General features: G+C 33.4%; 3 protein-coding genes and 1 pseudogene across 3 annotated transcripts; 3 read left to right on the top strand and 1 right to left on the bottom strand.

Annotated features, from left to right (window-relative positions):
* Positions 1-1292: 1292 nt before the first annotated feature.
* LOC146910323 (pleiotropic drug resistance protein 1-like) lies at positions 1293-8109 on the top strand. The gene is made up of 23 exons (XM_085730558.1): positions 1293-1641; positions 1749-1869; positions 1990-2072; positions 2365-2449; positions 2541-2700; positions 2784-2860; positions 3101-3154; positions 3248-3338; positions 3431-3732; positions 3818-4099; positions 4197-4513; positions 4614-4753; positions 4851-4954; positions 5047-5203; positions 5277-5437; positions 5526-5858; positions 5957-6247; positions 6342-6425; positions 6527-6660; positions 6806-7033; positions 7126-7297; positions 7400-7654; positions 7769-8109. Exons 1-23 carry the CDS (start codon positions 1403-1405, stop codon positions 8033-8035), a joined length of 4137 nt encoding a protein of 1378 aa, XP_085586684.1. The 5' UTR covers positions 1293-1402; the 3' UTR covers positions 8036-8109.
* Positions 8110-10777: 2668 nt separating this feature from the next.
* LOC146910322 (uncharacterized) lies at positions 10778-11788 on the top strand. Its single transcript, XM_085729938.1, has one exon. It carries the CDS (start codon positions 10821-10823, stop codon positions 11667-11669), a length of 849 nt encoding a protein of 282 aa, XP_085586064.1. The 5' UTR covers positions 10778-10820; the 3' UTR covers positions 11670-11788.
* Positions 11789-14243: 2455 nt separating this feature from the next.
* On the top strand, positions 14244-14864 carry LOC146910321 (two-component response regulator 24-like; annotated as a pseudogene).
* A 1890-nt stretch (positions 14865-16754) lies between these two features.
* Positions 16755-18568, bottom strand: LOC146910320 (eukaryotic translation initiation factor 3 subunit A-like). Its single transcript, XM_085725736.1, has 5 exons — positions 18135-18568; positions 17809-18013; positions 17584-17664; positions 17214-17415; positions 16755-16945 (listed from the first exon to the last, which is right to left on the bottom strand). Exons 1-5 carry the CDS (start codon positions 18221-18223, stop codon positions 16833-16835), a joined length of 690 nt encoding a protein of 229 aa, XP_085581862.1. The 5' UTR covers positions 18224-18568; the 3' UTR covers positions 16755-16832.
* Between the last annotated feature and the right edge of the window lie 1688 nt (positions 18569-20256).

The following is a 20256-nucleotide window of genomic DNA, read 5'->3' as shown; positions in this document are numbered from 1 at the left end:
ATATTTAACCCAAAAATAATTGGGACCCACTAACTGCCACATCAGCATTTCGTTAGAGAATTAACAGTAGGGACTAATTTTGATAACGGATATAAAACGTGAGGATTTTAAAAACATTTAATGAAATGTAGAGATTATTCTTCAAAGGAGCGCAAAATGTAAGGACTAAAAACATATTTAACCCTAATAAATATCTTTTAATTTAAGCAAAGGTCTTGTATTAGAATCGAACCATGGAAATTTAGTAGGCATATTGATGTCCTATCCGTTTTGAAGGATTAATTTATGTCTTTACGTGTAGAGGATACACCAAGAAAACAATCCCAGTTCATCACCATTCTTAAAAGAATGAAGCAGTATGATTATATAAGAAAACGTTTTTGCACTCTAGAATTTTGTCATGTATTGATATCCTCGGTTCAAAATTTAAATTCATTTTAAAATAAGCAAATATAAAAAATAGCATGACATTAAATTATGGAAAAATTATAACAACCTCCCTTAAATTCCTAGACTTAATTTCATTGATGATTGTAATAGAGAAAATACAAGATATTATATAAGCAAAGTTATTCTAGATCCTTCCTATCCTAACAAACTTGAGTCACCAATCTTCTAGAACTAATGACTCACTACTAAATGACATCATAGTCATTCCACTTCTTAGGTGTAATAGGATCCTTTTGGACCTCCCTAATTTATTGGACTCAATCTCCAATCCTACTTCAATCACTCACTGTCTCATCTCTCGTTGTTTTCCCTCGTTCTTCATGTTGTGTTGTTACAATTCGTAGTTCTTGCCCTACTCAGGTGTGTTTATATTGGTTTTTCATTCACGGTTTCTTTTTATTCTATTAGCTTATAAATTGGTTTTCATACTAGTTCTAAAATGGCAATTGATTGATTTTGTTGTCATGTGAATTTGAAAAATATTTTGGGTGCCAAATTGTGTATATAATATGGCAAATTAAATTTGATCATGTAACGTATGAAAAAAACATGCTTATGAAGATTTTTTTTTTTATGGTGTCAGGGGTTTGAACCCCGATCTTGTATATATTATGAATTGTCTCTATCAATTGAGCTAAGCTCACGATGACACATGCTTATGAAGGTTAATGTACATCATATTGAGGGGTGTCAGTGCCATTTTAATAGACCTTAGTGGAGGTGAGTGTAATTTTTCCTTATATTATTATTGATTGATGGATGTTTTTTTATTTTTACTTATTTAATATAGCGTTTTTAATAGGTAAGCTAATAAGAAAAATCATTAAGTCGTTGAATAAAAATGAAAATGGTCACATCAAGAATTTGTGTTCGACTCTTTTGGAGGTGCTATATGCACGTACATCTCACCAACTTGTTCTGCTTTGCAATACTGAGAAAATAGGAGGAGGAAATGGAGAGTGATGAGAGCAGTTTGATCAAGTGGGCTTCAATTCAGAGGCTTCCAACGGTTGCACGTTTGAGGAGAGGTTTATTGACCACTCCTGAAGGAGACTCCAATGAAATTGATGTCCACAAAATTGGGTTGCAAGAAAGAACATATTTGCTTCAAAGACTTCTGAGGAATAATACTGATGAAGTGGACAATGATCAAAGTTTCTTGTTGAAACTTATGCGAGATCGTATTGATAGGTATGTATGTATGTATGTGACAATATTTTTTCTGTTGTTGTTACATGAAAAAATTGTATATACATCTCTTTTTCTACTTTGCATGACAAAATATTATCACATCACAGAGCTGGAGTTGATATTCCTACAGTTGAAGTTCGATTTGAGCACTTGAATGTCCAAGCACAAGTTCATGTAGGAAAGAGAGCTTTGCCTACAATCACTAACTACATGCTTGACCTAATAGAGGTAAGTAGTAATATGTAACATTGGAAGTTTAGAGTTTGATATATACAATTAATAATCTCATTGAAAATGATGGGTTGGATAGACTCTAATTCCTCTCTTTTTTTATTTTGGATTTCAAAGGCTCCGTTGAAATATATACTAAAAAGAAGAAAACAACAATTGAATATTCTACAGGATGTCAGTGGAATTTTAAAGCATAGCAGGTAATTATGAAATGAAGGCATATTAATTCCAAATGTTGTAGGATATCTAGCACTTTCATACTAAAGCTTGTGAGCGGTGTCGGACACCAAGACATGTGGTTGCATTCAACTACTTCAATTTTCTTAAATTATTATTGATGTCCACGCATCAGTGTCATGTCTAGTCTCTAGTGTATCTGTCTAAGTTGGTGCTAAATATATGTATCATTAGAAAACCATGATCAATAATAAGAACATTGTAAATCAAACTCAAATAATGCATTTGCATTTGCTACTCTATATATATCTATAGGTTGACATTGCTTTTAGGTCCTCCGAATTCTGGAAAGACCACACTCCTCTTGGCTTTGGCTGGAAAACTTGATCCCAACTTAAAGGTTATTATTCATTTGTCAAAATGATGCGTCCATGTTTTGTTTTTGCATTTTGCAATTCTAGTTGGCTAATGAGGTGCAATTTTATGAACAGTTCACTGGAAAAGTGAGTTATAATGGTCATGAAATGAATGAGTTTGTACCACAAAGAACTGCTGCTTATGTCAGTCAAAATGATACTCACCTCGGAGAATTGACTGTCAGAGAAACCTTGGCGTTCTCAGCAAGAGTTCAAGGAGTTGGACCTCGATATGGTTAGTATTTGATGTTGCATTTTGTTTTCCAAAACTAAATCTGATATTTGATGGAAAAATAATAACAAAATGCCTTTATGTAGATATGCTAGAAGAGGTGTGTAGAAGAGAGAAAGAGGAAAACATTATTCCTGATCCGGATATCGATGTCTATATGAAGGTACGAGTGAGCATAGTTTTAAATAGTGGTCACAATAACGGTTGTAGTCACGTCAAAATCGTTGATATGTAGGGAATTGCAGCTTCAACTACGCTTTGCGTTGCAGACTTGTGATTTCAGTCGAGGATCTTTATTTAAAACCATGAGAGTTCAACATCTATTTATTTTTTAGTTTTCGATTTATGAATAGAATGGCTAATTAAACAATGGTTGGACTTGTGATTTCATAATGCTTCTTAGGCTGTAGCAACTGAGGACCAGAGAGCAAATGTTGTAACAGATTATATTTTAAAGGTAAAATTTATAGACTCAAAACCTTTTTGATCATCATAAGCTCTCCATGAAATTTTGTATTAATTTATCCTTTTATTTGGTTCATATTTTCAGATTTTGGGACTGGACATATGTGAAGATAATATGGTGGGAAATGCGATGTTAAAAGGCATCTCTGAGGGACAAAGGAAACGTGTTACAATAGGTACAACAAACTTGGTTTCAATATTGAAGTCTATAAAGAATAATCACATTGACATGTGATAATTTTTAATAATTGTCAATGAATATATACAGGGGAGACGCTGGTCGGACCATTTAAAGCTCTATTCATGGATGATATATCTATTGGTTTGGATGACTCAACGGCCTTTCAAATTGTGAAATCGCTGAAACAATTTGTCCACCTTCTCAAAAGAACTGCTGTGATCTCACTACAACAGCCATCACTAGAGACTTACAATCTTTTTGATGACATTATTTTACTCTCTGATGGACACATTGTGTACCAAGGTCCTTGTGTACAAGTGCTTGATTTTTTTGCTTCAATGGGTTTTATGTGTCCTGAGAGGAAACCAGTGGTAGATTTTTTACAAGAAGTAAGTGCAAATTTACCAGTGGTTAGGACTAAGTTTTACTAATTATTTGACTTTGGTTGTAATGTAATGCAATGTAATGTTGTAGGTGACATCAATGAAAGATCAGGAACAATATTGGACACATGAAGAAAAGCCTTATATATTTGTGACAGCTAAAGAGTTTGCAGATGCTTTTGAGTCGTATCATGTTGGGAGAAGCCTTGCTAATGAACTTGCTACTCAATTTGACAAGTCTAAAAGCCATCCAGCTGCTTTGACAACAAACAAGTATGGAATTGGAAAGTTGGAATTATTCAAAGCTTGCTTGTCAAGAGACTATTTACTCATGAAGCGCAATTCATCTCACTATATCTTCAAACTTCTCCAAGTAGGTTTGGTTTCAACAATGTCTAAATTTAGATTTTCACTTGATGCAAATTTAACTCAAATTCATTACTAACACAACACCTTTTTCTTCGTCTAAGATTGCTTTGGTGGCCATCATCACCATGACAGTTTTCCTTCCGACTCGAATGCACCATGATTCAGTGACTGATGGAGGCATTTATGCAAGTGCATTGTTCTATGGAAGTAACGTAATTATATTGAATGGATTTGCTGAACTTGCTATGATGGTTGGGAGGCTTCCTGTGTTTTACAAGCAAAGGGACTTACTCTTTTTTCCTTCATGGGCATATGCTCTTCCTGCATGGATCCTAAGAATTCCCTTAAATTTTGCAGAAGTAGGTGTTTGGGTAATCCTCACCTATTCTATCATTGGTGATCCAAATGTTATTGGAAGGTAAAACTTAAAAGAGCAATGTTTTTAATGCATTTTTAGTAAAACATATCAAGTTTGATTTTGGCGCCTAATATAATTTGTGCATAATATATCTTTGAAGAACATTCCTTCTTCTAGTTCTTGTCAACCAAATGGCTGTTGTGTTTTGCCGATTAGTTGGTGCAATTGGTAGAGAAACGTCAATGGCTGCGACACTTGCAACACTTTCATTGGGAATGCTTCTTGTCGTGGTGTCGCAAGGTATAACAAACACAAGATATCAATGTTGATGTTTTGCTATATATTATTGTTGTAGACTTAGAATAACAAAACAATCTTGTTCTATATGCTTATACAGACAATATAAAGAAGTGGTGGTTATGGGAATTTTGGATATCACCTGCAATGTATGGACAGAATGCCTTGTTGAATAATGAGTTCCAAGGGAAGACATGGAGACATGTATGTTATTCACTGGTCAATATCTTCATTTATGTGCCTCTTTATCACACAAATTAATCACTTGTCTGGATATCTATGTGTTTTTATGGAAGGTTGTACCGAACTCAACAGAACCACTAGGAGTTCAAGTTTTGAAATCTCGTGGGTTCTTTACTCAGTCCAACTGGTATTGGATAGGTTTTGGTGCATTGATTGGATACACATTACTATTTATCATTGGTTACATTCTTGCTCTTACTTTCTTGAACCGTGAGTTTCACCAACCTTAACAAAATAAATTAAAGCTTAAAGAATGTACTAATATTAGAAATGGATTATGCAGCACTTAAAGAACATCAGGTCGTTGAATCCGTTCAATTGCTATCAAAGAAGAAAAAATCTGAAACGGAAACTAAACATTACAGGAAGAGAGGAATGATTCTTTCTTTTGAACCACACTGTATCACCTTTGATGAAGTAACATATTCAGTTGATATGCCACAGGTAATTTATAAACAAAATAAAATGATTGAGAAACACTTGTGTTTGTTAAATTTTCATAGTTATATATAAGCTTACTCTAAGCTTGCAGGAAATGAAGAATCAACGAGTTGTCGGGGAAAGGTTGAACCTATTGAATGGTGTCAGTGGTTCATTCAGACCGGGTGTTCTCACAGCTATGATGGGTGTGACTGGTGCTGGCAAAACAACTCTGATGGATGTACTAGCTGGAAGAAAAACCAGAGGATATATTGGTGGGACCATCACAATTTCTGGCTATTCAAAGAAGCAGGAAACCTTTGCAAGAATTTGTGGATACTGTGAACAAAATTATATCCATTCTCCTTATGTTACTGTATATGAATCATTGCTCTTTTCGGCATGGCTCCGATTGTCTGCAGAAATCAATGCTGAAACCAGGAAGGTTGGTATCCGAATCCCATGTTGAATAATTTCAATATATAGCTTACACCCTATTTATTATCACAAGTTAACAAAAATGGAGTTAACTAATGGATGCAGATGTTCATCGAGGAAGTTATGGAGCTTGTGGAACTGACCCCACTAAGGGATACAATTGTTGGATTGCCTGGTGCTAATGGTATCTCTACACTACAGCGAAAAAGGTTGACTATTGCGGTCGAGTTAGTGGCAAATCCTTCAATAATGTTCATGGATAAGCCAACTTCAGGGCTAGATGCAAGATCTGCTGCTATTGTTATGAGAGCCATCAGAAATATAGTGGACAATGGAAGAACTGTTGTCTGCGCCATTCATCAACCAAATATTGATATATTTGAATCTTTTGATGAGGTGAAATAAAAAGAGTAAACCTATATTTAATTTTTATTTTTAGTTCATTTTCTTACATTAGCAAGCTCTGATCATTATTTTCATCAAAATGTAGCTGTTCTTGATGAAGCAAGGAGGAAAAGTGATATATGCGGGGCCAATTGGACATCATTCTTCCCATTTAGTAAACTATTTTGAGGTAGAATTGTGATGAAAATTTGATATTTGAAGTGCATGTTCTATTACTATGATCTTAATTTGGCTAAAAATTGCACTTGCATACACACTTTTATCTTGAAGGGGATTCAAGGTGTCAGTAAGATTGAAGATGGTTGTAACCCAGCAGCTTGGATGTTGGAAGTTACTTCTTCTGAAAAAGAAATGCAATTGGAGATTGATTTTTCTGAAGTGTACAAAAATTCAGAATTACACAGGTATTTGTAATTCTATAAAGTCTGAGACTGATCAAGAAAAATAATACTAAAGAAAGCAATTTGATGGAAAATAAGTATAAGCCTCTCTTTTTTTTGTCATTTAAAATTTGCTGATGTGAAATGATACCTGCGGTGTTTGTTTTAGGAGAAACAAAGATCTTATTGCAGAATTGAGCATTCCAGCTCCTGATTCTGTGGATATTCATTTTCCTTCAAAATACTCAAGACCCCTTTTCGCTCAATTCAAGGCTTGCTTATGGAAACAACATTGGTCTTACTGGCGGAATCCGCGATACAATGCATTAAGATTTCTCTTCACAGCCGTTGCCTCTATCTTTTTCGGGAGCGTGTTTTATGGCCTTGGCTCCAAAATGTAAGCCGGAAACTAGAAACTGTTATGCGATTAAAATGAGTTTGCTTCTATTTTTTTCTTTCTAAGATTAAGTTCTCTTCAATCAACTACAGTGAAAATCGACAAGATCTCCTTAACTCCATTGGCTCAATGTCGATTACTATTCTACTTATTGGCATTAAGAATGCTAGTTCTGTGCAAGCAGTGGTGAGTGCAGAGAGAGCAGTTCTGTATAGGGAAAAAGCTGCCAGAATGTATTCTTCTCTGGCATATGCTTTTGGTCAGGCAAGTGATTTTCTTTAGTCTTTACTTATATTCTCATATAAATAAATGACTTGCTTCAGTATCTATGTTTTTCTATAATTCAGTCTTCATATTTTCATGCAGGCTCTAATCGAAATCCCTTATGTTCTTTTACAAGCTTTGGTCTATGGAACTATAGTTTATGCAATGGTTGGTTTTGAATGGAGTGTGACTAAATTTTTCTGGTACATATATTTTGTTTTCTTCACCTCCCTATACTGTACCTACTATGGCATGATGACAATAGCTATAACCCCAAACCAAACCATTGTCTCTTTCCTTACCCGCCCGTCCTATGTATTATGGAATCTTTTCTCAGGATCTGTTGTCCCACCACCAGTAAGTTTTTACTTCCTTTAATGATAAGAGATAAGTTTTACTTTTTTAAGATTTTCTGTATAGAAATAATTTCTTAATTTTTATGATTTCATTTTCTTTGATATGTGATAAAAGAGAATTCCAATATGGTGGAGATGGTTTTACTGGGCAAATCCAATGGCATGGAGTTTGAATGGATTGGTGGCTTCACAATTTGGAGGTATAAAAGATCATATTGAATATAATGGAAGAAGTGTTTCAGTAGAAGACTTTTTGGAAAATTACTTTGGTTTCCAGCATGATTTTTTGGGAGTAGTTGCAGCTGTAGTTGTTGGATTCACAGTGGTTTTCTGTTTGGTTTTTGTCATGTCTATCAAGATGTTTAATTTCCAATCGCGATAAGTGTACCGTTATAAATATTTGTTGTAGAACTTTAGCAGAATGAAAAGTGCATATGGTTAATCATTGTTTAAGAAGCTGATTGAAACCTCTGGACAGAATAGTGATCTTGCAGACATGGTTTAGAGTCTAAAGTTTTTGTAGTGCTAGAAGAGACAATAAATATAAGGATGAGACTATGAAGTTTGTTGATATTAAGGAAATGACACAAAACTGCTCTTTTTCTTTACATTTCATTGTACATTAAAAGACCGGATACAAAATGTTGTCAATCGCGGATTGCAGAAAATAAAGGTTTGTTTATATTCCGCTATGCTATTATGCTATAGCGCCAATAGAAGCTATTTGACAACATTTTGTACTAAAAAGGTTATCCTAGAACAATAGTGATTTGTGCAAATTCAGCTGCGCAATACATGTTTGTGGTAGGGTAGTATTTTCACGAATGACGTTAGGCAATACAATTCAGTTTCTCTGTAAATGTCGTTTGAGTATCGATTTTGTGTTTTATTTAACTATCATTTTGATAGTTTAAGGATACAATTTGTCAATTATACCATTTCTTAATTACACTTCTTGCTCTTTTTCAATAAAACTAATTTATATATAATCTATTCCATGAAGAGTTGAAATTCAATATAAATAAGATAAGTAACATTGTTTTAAAAAAGAGAAATGATATTTGTACAACCATTTTATGACAACTTTTGTACAACTTTCTCTCTCATACTCACATGATGCACTTATCCTCTCTCTTCCTTTTTCTCTCTCTATTGTTTTTGACCAATGAGAAGAAAGGAAAGTAAGGTTGTCACAAAAGTTGTCATCAAATGGTTGTCAAAATATCATTACTCTTTAAAAAAAGGATGAGTAACATTGTTAAAATTTCAAATGCAAAATAAAGAACAATTCTAGCGGAAAATAAAATAAAATAAAAGACTTGGAAATTGCTTTACAAACAATATTTAATCTATTGACAATTGTTTGTTAACGAAAAGAGGCATATTCTATGAGGAAAAAAAAGGAATTTATTGAAAAGAGAGAATAATTAACAATTGTTTGTTATGGAAGAAAGATAACACGTCAAATTTATTTCAAAGGGAGAGTATGAAAAAAACATAAATTTATTAATGGATTAAAATGAGGGTATAATAAAAAAAATCCTCAAACAATTTACTCCCTTAATTTGAGTGTACTATTTTGAAATGACACTTAAAAGGATCAAGAGGGAGTACTAAAAAGGAATTCAGTGCAAGATATTTTTTTTACACTCGAGTTATGGACTAACTAAGTGCTAAAAACTTAACCTTGTAACATCAAGATGCTAAGATACTTGTTTTTTTTTTAAGTTCAAGATACATTTTTATGTCCTACACTTGCCGAAACGACTTCTCACACAAACAAACAACTCTAACAATATTAGCATATGCTCACACAAAAATCTGTAAAAGTAATTTTTATTTGAGATACGCTAACAACACACACCCTAACACAATTTTCCAACGCATCATCTCTCATTGGTTAAAATTTACATGAGACCCACCAAATTTATATGGGACCCACATGATTTGGTGGATCTATGTGAATTTTAACCAATCAAATAGAGTATGTTGGAAAGTGTGTGTTAGAATATGTGTTCCTCTTTTTATATCATATAAATTTTGATATAAATTAAAATTATAAATATAGATATTTGTGACTTTAAATGTAACAAACTCAACAAATCATATTAATATTTATCAATGACAACAATAATATATCAACAAATATAACAAAATTTCTTATATTTTTTAATAACACCAACAATATATCATTATCATAGGAAAATTTGTTTAAGGATATCATTGGAATAACAAAAAAGTCATCCCAAAATCTCCCTAAAATCCTCTATTTTCTTTATATATATATATATATATATATATATATATATATATATATAAATATAGTATAGATAAAGGGCATGCATGATTTTAGGTTGACTTTTTCATTTTCATTTTCAATTACACTCCTTAAACAAATTTGCTTATAATGCTATATGGTTGACGTCATTCAAAGATATAATAATTTATATTATGTTTGTTATGTTGTTGGTGTGGTTGAAAAATAAATATAGTTTGTTATAATATGAAAGTGCAAAATATTTATACCTATCATTTTAATCTAAATAATTTTTTAATCAAAAACAAAAGGATACAATTTTGAGGACGTGCCAAAAAATTAAGAAGGGATAATATTGTACTTTTGGTAGAAATTAAATTTCATACTTAGAGAAAGATTTTGATTAAATTATAGCGGTAGGTATATATATTTCTCACTTTTAAATTGTAACAAACCACTTATCTTTTTTATGACATCGATAATATAACAAATTTAGTACTGAATTAACTTTATCTTATTTGCTCAAAAAAAAACTTTATCTTATTTGTGAGTCTTTATTTATACCGTTTCAAATAGTCGAAGTACCCCGTTCAAACCTTAGGAAATAATTAAACAAAAAAAAAAAACCTTTAAACAAACTATGAAAAAGATTTGACATAATAAATCTTTTTCGTAAAACCATAAGCCCAAAGATTTGTTAAACAATTTAGTAACAAAATACTTATCTTTTAGTTAAAATTTCAAAAAATCTTTTTGAAACAAAAAAAAGATATTATCATTATTTAGTTTTAGATTTTAATCTTGATAAACCCTCTTCTATAAATGCTTACTCCATAACAAGTTAAAGCCACACACACTCAACTCAGCAGAACAACAAGAACACGTTGAGAAAGAAAAGAAAAAGAAAGCTATGTTGCAGAACAATCAAAATACTGAAGCCATGACGAAGGAACAGAAATTTGCTATCACTAAGGAGAAGATCAAAGGATACATGGAAAAAGCAAAAACGGCGCCACTCAACCTTCTCCATAACTTTGCTTGGCAATGCGTGATAGCTAAACATGCTCCACAATTTTATTCTGAAGAAGAGTTAGCACAAATAAAGAAACACAGTCAACTTGTTCTCCAAGAAACTCAAAATATTCCACAAAACACAGTGGAAGGAGAAGTAGCGAATACCAAGAAAAGGTGTCACCCATGTGATGAAGGTAGCATGTCTTATGCGGAAAGAAGAACGAAACCAAAGACCACGAAGAAGGTGGAACCAAATAAAAGAACGAAACCAAAGACCACGAGGAAGGTGGAACCGAAAAAACAAGATAAGAAAAATTTGGCGTTACCTCCGCCAATATTACCTATTAATGTCAAGAACAAGATCAAGGAGTTGAATGGCACTGATATCAGATATATCATGTCAAAGAAATTGTTTGCGTCAGATATCGATGAAGGCCAAAATCGTCTTTTAATGCCACTTAAAGAAGACGAACTTGGTTTTCTCACCAAGACAGAAAAGGAGACTTTAGATACAAAGGATAAAAACGGTAAACCGGTTGGTTTAGAAGTGATTGTGTTGGACCCTTATTTTAGAAGCTTCACAATGTGCTTCAAGAAGTGGAGAATGACTGATAAATGGGTTTACAGTCTTATACAAAATTGGAAACATGCTGTGAGGGGAAATGGTTTTGAAATAGGTCAAAAACTCAACATTTGGTCATTTAGGGTCAAGGACAAGTTGCACTTTGTACTCAAAATTAATTAGGTAATAGCTATAAACTTGTTTATTTCTTTCTGCATTTAACTAGTACTTTGTTTATGCGTTTCTGGCTTTGGTTTTGGCTATTTACCCCTGTTCATGTGCTGTAGTAGCATGAGAAGGAACCTAGGAATTTGTTTTTCTATATGTTGCAGTTTTTGCTCTCTTTCATTGGTCTTTTTTAAATCATTCTTACTTTAAAATAAAGTTGCTTCTATTTGATGAAAATTTACTTCTCTGTATCAATGTATGGAATTTTCATATAGTTCAGAAAATATCAATGTTTGTTTCAAAACACCAAACTTTTTTAAGGATCTTTCCTTTTGTGAGGTTTGATTGCATTGCTAATACAAAATCAGTTCAGAATCTTTACCTGGTAACACAAGTTCTAGACTCTGGACAAAATATTTTCTTACTAGGCAATGACTATGATTTCCCTTTATGCCTAATATTGGTCTTTTTATCAAGTTCAGTAATGTATGATTTTCTTTTTAAAAGGAAATGAATTTATATGTACAGAATATTCTTATTAGTATGTGTCAAGTTCTGTTGGTCATGATTCATGAAGTTGCTTGAACCATCCTGTTTATTGAGTGTGCTATAATTATTCTCTATAGTATACTTTATGTAAATTTATATCTTTTTTTTTAATGCAGACATAACATCTCAAATGTGACAACTTTCATGAAGACCTGAAGTAGTTGCAAGAGAATCTCCAGTTTCATATGCAGGGGTGCCACTAGCAGCAACTTCAATAGTAGCAGGAAGAATTATTATATGGTCTTCAATTTGCTTATGGACAACTTGTTCTAAGTAGTTGGCATTACAAAATGTTTTATATTATGTTGCTTTTAACAATTTGACTATGACACCTTAGGTGACTCTACATTATTTTCCTTGATCATGTTGGTCCTTTTTAATCTATAAGTTTTGATGTTCAACTACTAACTTCAATTTTTTGCTATGTTTCATTAACTTCGTCTGTGATAAAATCATTTATGGATTTTTCTCAAAACATTCGCAGTGGCTGCCTATGAGCTTTAGCCTTCCCATCCTTGAATGTATGAGACTAAGTTCAATTTTATGTTTTGTTTGTGTAGAAATTCTAAATTATTTATCTATTATGTTTTGGTGGGATATAAGTGTTTGGAACCACCAAAATCGTCTTTGTGTCAATGTTAGGGACCAAATTCGTAATCTTTGAGACTTATTTGAGAGTGTCCTATAAAATTTGTGACAAATTTTTTTTATGCTTTATTGAGCTGATTCAATTTGATTGGTATGTTGCCAAGCATTTAAGCTAATGGTTACTCCGTACCTTCATTTTGAAATATTTGTAAGGATACTCCTAGCTGTGATTTTGATTATGTAAGCCATTCCATGTTCCTTCTATCATATGCAAGGTTTTAAAAACCGGCCAATTACCGAGAAAAATGCCGCAACAAAAAGGTAAGTTGTTACCGTTTTCCCCCATTTTTACAGCGCGACGAAATATCGTTATGGGTGCAACAAAAAGCTGTTCATGAAAATCAGATTTTTAGTAAAAAGTTGAACATAAATTACATAATGTTATCTCCTTTAGACTCTTCCTCTAGTTTAAGACTTCAAATATATCTCTAATTTACATTATTTAAGTTATTATACATTATTTAAGACTTGCGCAATGTTGTTTAAGTTATATATAACACAACATCGTTAGACCTGAAATCGCGAAATCTGCGACAACAACAATCTATAACACAACATTCATAATATTCGAAATCGCGAAATTTTATACGCGATCGCGGCCTTGACTGGGACCGAAATTTAAACTGTGCTCTATCCGACAACATTGAGTATACAAGTAGTCTCTTAGACTCTTGCAACTGTGTGACTTATTTTATGGACTAACAATTTGGTTTCCTCAAAATTCTTACTTTCCTAACTTCAAACTTAGTTGGTAACTAACTACTTTACTTATTGAAGTTCCTCTATGATTTTGGAAACAGTTGATTTTTACCTTTTTTTACTTTTTTTTTTCAAATGCAAAGTTACCAACCAAAATAACCAACTAACTGACTCACTTTATTCAGTTACAAACAGAACAGAAGTTAATTAATTAGTTTGATAATAATAACCCAAAGTCAATTTCTACCTATCTAAATTTACCCTCTAATTCTTAGATATAAATATATTTGTATCTACTGAGTTGAAATGCTCATCATCACTACACATAGTTAATTGCTTTCTTTCTTCACTTCCCACAGAATAAGAGTTTGTTCTCCACAAGGCAAGTACAACTGCATCACCATCATCTTGAAATCTTGTAATTATACCTCTATATCTTTATCTTGATACTCACATTATTGTCTAATTTGTATATCTTCAGTTGAAATTCATTCAATATATACTTGCTTTCTTTCTTCACTCCCACGTAATCAAGAGTTCTTTCTTTCTCCACAAGGCAAGTGCTACTGCAAACATCATCATCTTCAAATCTATTTATTACTTATATTATTTCTTCTCACCATTTTCCTTTTCAATCTTGATTTTCTATAACAAACAGAACTGTAGTAATTAAGGCATAATGGCACGTGTATTTCCTCCATATCATCACAGAGTCCCGCGTGGATTAAAAGTACTGGTTGTGGAAGATGGTGATCTTGTTCGAATGGCTCATAGAGATATCTTGACATTACTTGGTGTGGAAACTCACGCAGTCAAAAATGGTAAAGAAGCCTTAGACCTCATTGGCACGGTTGAACGTAAATTCGACCTCATTCTCATGGCTAGGATCATGCCCGTCATGGATGGAATTACGGTTGGTACACTACATAATTACATACATACATACACGGTTATATTTCATCCCATGAATTAGTTTAAAGCAATTTATATGTTTGATAATTTTGTATGTCTATATTAATTAATTGCTATGAACAGAAAGAAAATGCATGGGGTATGTTACATATATCCTAGCATATAATCATTCATAATGAGATTCATAATCATTTCATTCATATGTGTGCACTGCAGGCAACAAAGAAGCTGCGCGATTTAGAATACCCTGGCCAGATTGTTGGTGTCTCACGTCGCCTTACTAATGATGAATATGCAGAATTTCGCAATGCAGGGCTAGATGATCTACATCATGAAGATGGAATACCCTTGCACTATCATATGTTGAAACTAATTTTGAAAAGGGTTCTTCCTGTCAACTAGCATGACCTTTTGAGGATGATCTATGTTTTGCAAATATTCACTCAAAAATCATGTATAGGATCCATTTTACTTTCACTTTCCTCTGTTCATCTTTCTTACAGTTGTAATTCACTTTGACATAATTGATTCTGTGTATTGTTGGCTCTGTGAATCTTATCAATATAGTTGTTAATGGATTTGTGTGATTTTAATTAGCTATGTGCCAGCTGGTCAATTACTTTTGCTAGTAATTTTGCACTACTTAGTTAATTGTCCTGTTATGGAAGTTATATGCTTAGTTGATTTGCAGGAAATTTTAATTGTCTCAGAGGGTGTTGTTTGTGAGAGTGGACAAATGATTTTGTTTTGAGATCCTTTAATAAATGGTTAATTCTATGGTGCACAAGTGAGGCAAGTTTTGCATAATGAAAAAACTTGTTTGCACCATTGGATCAATAAATTTTATCATTTGATCAAATGTGATATAGTGTTACTTATTAATCTAATGGTAGAAAACAAAATTGTACATGGTGGCAGACTAATTTACTTGTGCATATTAGACAAAAACTTTAATCATAAACTGATTAAAGTACTCAACTTTCATTTGTAAAAGTTATAAAATAAAAAATCCATAAAATAAAAAATCCAACGGACTTTTAGTTTTTTTATGTTAACCCTCCGGTTTCTAGGAAAAAAGGTCCTAGTAATCTGAAGTTTGGCCGAAAGGTAAGTAAAATCTGGTAATAAATTGTCCACTTATAATCGAACTTAGGTTCTCTAGAATAATTCGTCCTTTTGTGAAGTTCATTAATCACTTGAGCTCAATTGCTTTGTACAATGGACACGTTACAATAACACTTCTTCTCACCAATGTTTCCTCTCCTTTATAAAAAGCTAAATTCTTTTACTCAATCTACTCTATCAAATTAAACAACAATATGGAAAACTTGGATATTCACAAATCATGGGGACGTACACTTCTCCTCTCACCACAACACCAACACCTGGAAGTACCACGAGTCCACGACCAATGCCGACCACCCATGCCACTGCATCCGACACTTGATCATCTCATCCACAGAGCTTGTCATCCTTCTCCACCATAGAAGAAGAACTGGACATGAAGACGTACACTTTCCCTCTCCCCGCCATACTAACCCCCGGAAACACCACCACCCATGCAGTTGCCGCCACATGAAGAATCATCTCAGTCGACGTATGCATCACTGGACTGAGACAATAAACCCATCATTCACCACTTTGGTATATGAGGGCTTCAACACGATTGGTGGAACAGTTCAATGCCAACAATGCGTTCTCCAATTTGATTTGAAGGAAAGGTTTGATCAAGTTGTTGAGTTCATTGAAAAGAACAAGTACAACATGCATGATCGTGCATCTAAGGCTTGAATGAATCATGTGCTTCCAAAATGCAACAAGTGGACAACAAAATGCTATGAATCCGATAATAAAAAGGATAACAATCAACTGGTTGTTTGTTCTTGCGCAGTTATGTCAGATGATTGGGTGTTGCAAGCTCGAACATTTTAAATATGTCTGCAAGCATATAATCATAGGACTGGTGCCGAAGATCGGTTGATTTATCTTGTGTCGACTTGTTCAAACAACTCCAACCAGATTTGGTCATGTTGAGTTGTATCTTGCTAGTATTACATTTTCAATTTTATAGGCTTGATTTGCAGAACATGCAGTGATTGTTATTTGACTATAATACCATAAATATATCAATAATTAAATTTTCCAAATTTCTTTGTTACAAGCATTAAAAATTTCAACTTAATTATAAAGCAAAAATATACAATATCACCATAATAAAATGTCGTACTCATAAACATAAATTTAAAAAATAGACTAAATTTCCTTTTCAAAATCAATTACACTAATTTTAAAGGAATTATAATTACTACTAAATTCAAAAATATGCTTCAGTTGTTTTTTGTCAAAGTTCCAACCCATAAGGCCTCATAGCTAGTTCAGTAGGTCTGCCCAATAGTGCTTCCCTCCTCTCCCTCTCAGCCTTTTCTTCAATTTCTCCAATTCTGCTTGATGTTCAGCTTGTTCCTTCTTTTTTCTCTCAGCCTCTGGAGTTCAGAAACACCACATGTTAACTAAATTTTGTGTAAAAGATGGTACACTGATTCCACATAGCAACATACATTTACTAATGAAGAAAGAATGACATACAAAGGAACGAATTGAAAAACAAAATCACGACTGCTTTGGTTGAATTTAATAAAATAGACACATTCAACAAGTTCAGTGTAATCCTTTCAATACTACAAGATCTGAAGGAAAAAATACAAACTTAGGCTTTTATACATTGCAGGAAAAGAAATTAATAATGACTACCTTGACGCTTCCGAGCTTCTTCTTCTTTGCGCAATCTTTGTTTTCTCTCCTCTTCCGGCTCAAGATAATACTTCAATTTTCTCATTTTTTCCCTCTCCTGTTTCCTGGAGAGTAAAATTCTAGAGATACGCTCCTCCCTTTCTCTCCTCAGTCTATTGAATTCCGCTTCGCGGTGACTCACAACTCTCTCTAGATATATCTCCTGTAAAACCAAACCACATGATGAAACATCAGACATACTAGGTAAATTTAATAAATGGTATTTTGTCTTTGTCTTATAGGATGACAATTTACATCAATTGTTAAAAGGTTGTCATTACTCGAATTGGCCAAGATATAGAAGAGCAGCTTAAGAGTTTATGATACTAACTTTATAGCCCATCATTCGACTAAGCCTCTCCTTCTCAATGAGATCTGCAGCATGGCGCTGTCTGCTTAGTTCAACCTCTTGCTGCATCAAACCATGGTCTCACACAGTTAGTACAACAAAAACCTTTTTTAAAATAGAATGCGACAAAAAGAAGATTTTGTTCCAACTTGAGAGGAAAATTGTGCAAAAATTGAATTGTTTCCGAGAGAACACAAGTAGACATACTTGTTGCTCACGCTCATGAAGAATCCTCTCTTCCACTAATCCATGTTGATATGCAGCTTCAATTAGCGGAGCAACCTCTTCTCTCTTTGCTCTTTCCAAGTGATCCATGGTTTCCGCCAATATCTGGAGCTTCTTCTCCATTTCCTGTCTCTCCCGGAGTTGTTCGACCCTCAGATTCTCCTTTTGAAAAACATCTTCATCATCACTACACCGTACATAAATAAACGAACCAGAAATTTATTATAATCACCAACTATCTAGGGTTTGAATAGTTTACGTAGAGCAACAAAAAACAAGAAAGTAAAGAAGTTGATGGATATATATACCTGAAGATGCCACAGTTTTCACCCGGTGGGAGGTGAATGGAATTGAGATCGATTCTGAGTTTGGACGTTTTGTCTTCAATCTCCTTCATGGTTGGGGTTGGAGCGGTTATACCTTCTGATTCTGAGTATTTTTGGGGTTTTGAGGATTACAAATTCGATATTTATACCTTCCTGGGTTTTGGGTTTTGAGAGGCTTACAAATTGGACTGGGCTTCTGTCTTTTTTTTTTTTTTTTTTTATTTGAAGTAATAATAGAATAAAATATTATTTGATTGTTAATGATGAATGTGGAGACTACAAGTTATTATTTTTATTTTTTGAAGGAAGTTATTTTTTATATTTTTTGAAGGAAGTTATTATTTTATAAAATGTTGGATTTATGCATGTATGTATTGTAGGCTTGGCCAACAACATCTCAAAGATCCAAATATATATGTTACAAATCATAGAGATTGGTTTAGAAAATATATTTAGAGATAGCTATAAAATAAAATCAGCAGTGCTATACATCCCGAGGTTTTTCTCGGGAATGTATCCCGATCCACAAAAGACTTTGTTAAAAAAAAAAAAATGGCCCCACTTACCATTCAGGCGGTTAGCAAACAATAAAGCAGTGCCACGTACATTCGGGATGCTCTTGGGATACAAAAATTCGGGATACAAAGCATTATTCAAAATATAAACTCTTTTTTTTTGAGGGTATAAAATATAAACTCTTGAATACAAGCTTTTAAGTGTTTAAAATTAGGCTTAATTGCATTTTTAGTCCTCTAACTATTTATTTGGTATCGGTTTGGTCCTCTAACTAAAAAATGAATTATTTTGGTCCTCTAACTTTGTCACCGTTACTGCTTTTCGTCCTTTTCCGTTAATTTTATTAAAAAACGTTAGGGTTTATTAAAAAACTTTAGATCACCCCCTTCTTCACAAAAATCCAGCAAAACTCAAATCAAAAACACAAAAATCACCCCCTTCTTCACTATTCATCTTCTTTATTCCTCATCTTCTTCTTCTCCTCTCCCATGGCCTTTCTCTCAAATTCTATTTTCTTACCTTCCCTAATTCACTCACCCCCAATTCCATTCCATCCAATTTCGGTTCACCCCCAAATTCAATTTTGTTATTTTTTTGATTATCTTCTTCTCCCACTCCTTTTATTTACGTTTCTACTCTAAAATTTTCAAAAGCTAAAGCTCCTTTTGTAATTCGAATTTGTGATCTGACTCCTTGTATGGTTCTGCTACGGCTTCGACGAATTAACTTCGGCTTTGATGGATTCCGTTCTGAAACTGGCGTGTTGCTGGTTTGTTGGGATCATTTGCGTCTGATTCCTGGTTCTTGTGATTCTGTGCGTTGAAGATTGTTGCAGGTTTTGTGAGTTTCGGACTGTTTGTGTTGGATTTTGTGGGTTTGTGTGATGATGAGATATTGTTGTTGAGTTCTGGATTGAAAGGTTGGTGTTGCAGGTGTGCTTTTGACGATGATTGTTGTTTTTTTGTTGTTTTTTTTTTGAAAATGTTGTTTTGTTGGGAATTGGTTGATTGCTGGGTTTTGGGTTTTGTTTTGCTGATGGTGTTCTTCCCATTTTCCAGAAATTGATGAACCCTAACGTTTTTTGAATAAATCTGACGGAAAGGACTAAAAGCAGTAACGGTGACAAAGTTAGAGGACCAAAATAATTCAATTTTTAGTTAGAGGACCAAACCGATACTAAATAAATAGTTAGAGGACTAAAAATGTAATTAAGCCTTAAAATTAAGGCATGATACTCTTAAACAAAACTAAGCAGCATTATAAAAAAGTTTAAGAACAGCTTTTGTTAACAGAATGTGACTCAGAATGGCTGTCACTCTTCAAAGCCCAATTTGTGTTCTAAGGTATATATAAATGATCACTTTATTGTCTTTTTTTTTCTTTTCAAGTAGTCTAGTGGCTAGATTCACACACATTATGTGTGGAGAAGTGGAAAATTCGGGGTTCGAATCCCAACCCCTGCACAAATTGTCTCTGTTTTTATTACACTTAAATAAGATAATTGATCCTGACTTAATTTTGTGCAACGTTTAAGGGTTGTAACAAATAAATTAGGGGGTGTCCTCGTGAGCTTAGCTCAGTTGGTTGG

Source organism: Medicago sativa, chromosome 7 (genome assembly GCF_051527215.1).
Source record: "Medicago sativa cultivar Bolivia chromosome 7, Bolivia_mono, whole genome shotgun sequence".
Lineage (NCBI taxonomy): Eukaryota > Viridiplantae > Streptophyta > Magnoliopsida > Fabales > Fabaceae > Medicago > Medicago sativa.
This window is presented reverse-complemented; position numbering and strand designations above follow the sequence as displayed.

Coding starts and splice junctions, on each gene's coding strand:
- LOC146910323 (XM_085730558.1), top strand. CDS start 1,403: ATGGAGAGTGATGAGAGCAGTTTGATCAAGTGGGCTTCAATTCAGAGG. Junction 2,450..2,540: donor AACTTGATCCCAACTTAAAG/GTTATTATTCAT, acceptor TTTTATGAACAG/TTCACTGGAAAAGTGAGTTA. Junction 5,204..5,276: donor TGCTCTTACTTTCTTGAACC/GTGAGTTTCACC, acceptor TGGATTATGCAG/CACTTAAAGAACATCAGGTC.
- LOC146910322 (XM_085729938.1), top strand. CDS start 10,821: ATGTTGCAGAACAATCAAAATACTGAAGCCATGACGAAGGAACAGAAA.
- LOC146910320 (XM_085725736.1), bottom strand. CDS start 18,223: ATGAAGGAGATTGAAGACAAAACGTCCAAACTCAGAATCGATCTCAAT. Junction 18,014..18,134: donor GAAAACTGTGGCATCTTCAG/GTATATATATCC, acceptor TGTACGGTGTAG/TGATGATGAAGATGTTTTTC. Junction 16,946..17,213: donor AGAAGCTCGGAAGCGTCAAG/GTAGTCATTATT, acceptor TCTGAACTCCAG/AGGCTGAGAGAAAAAAGAAG.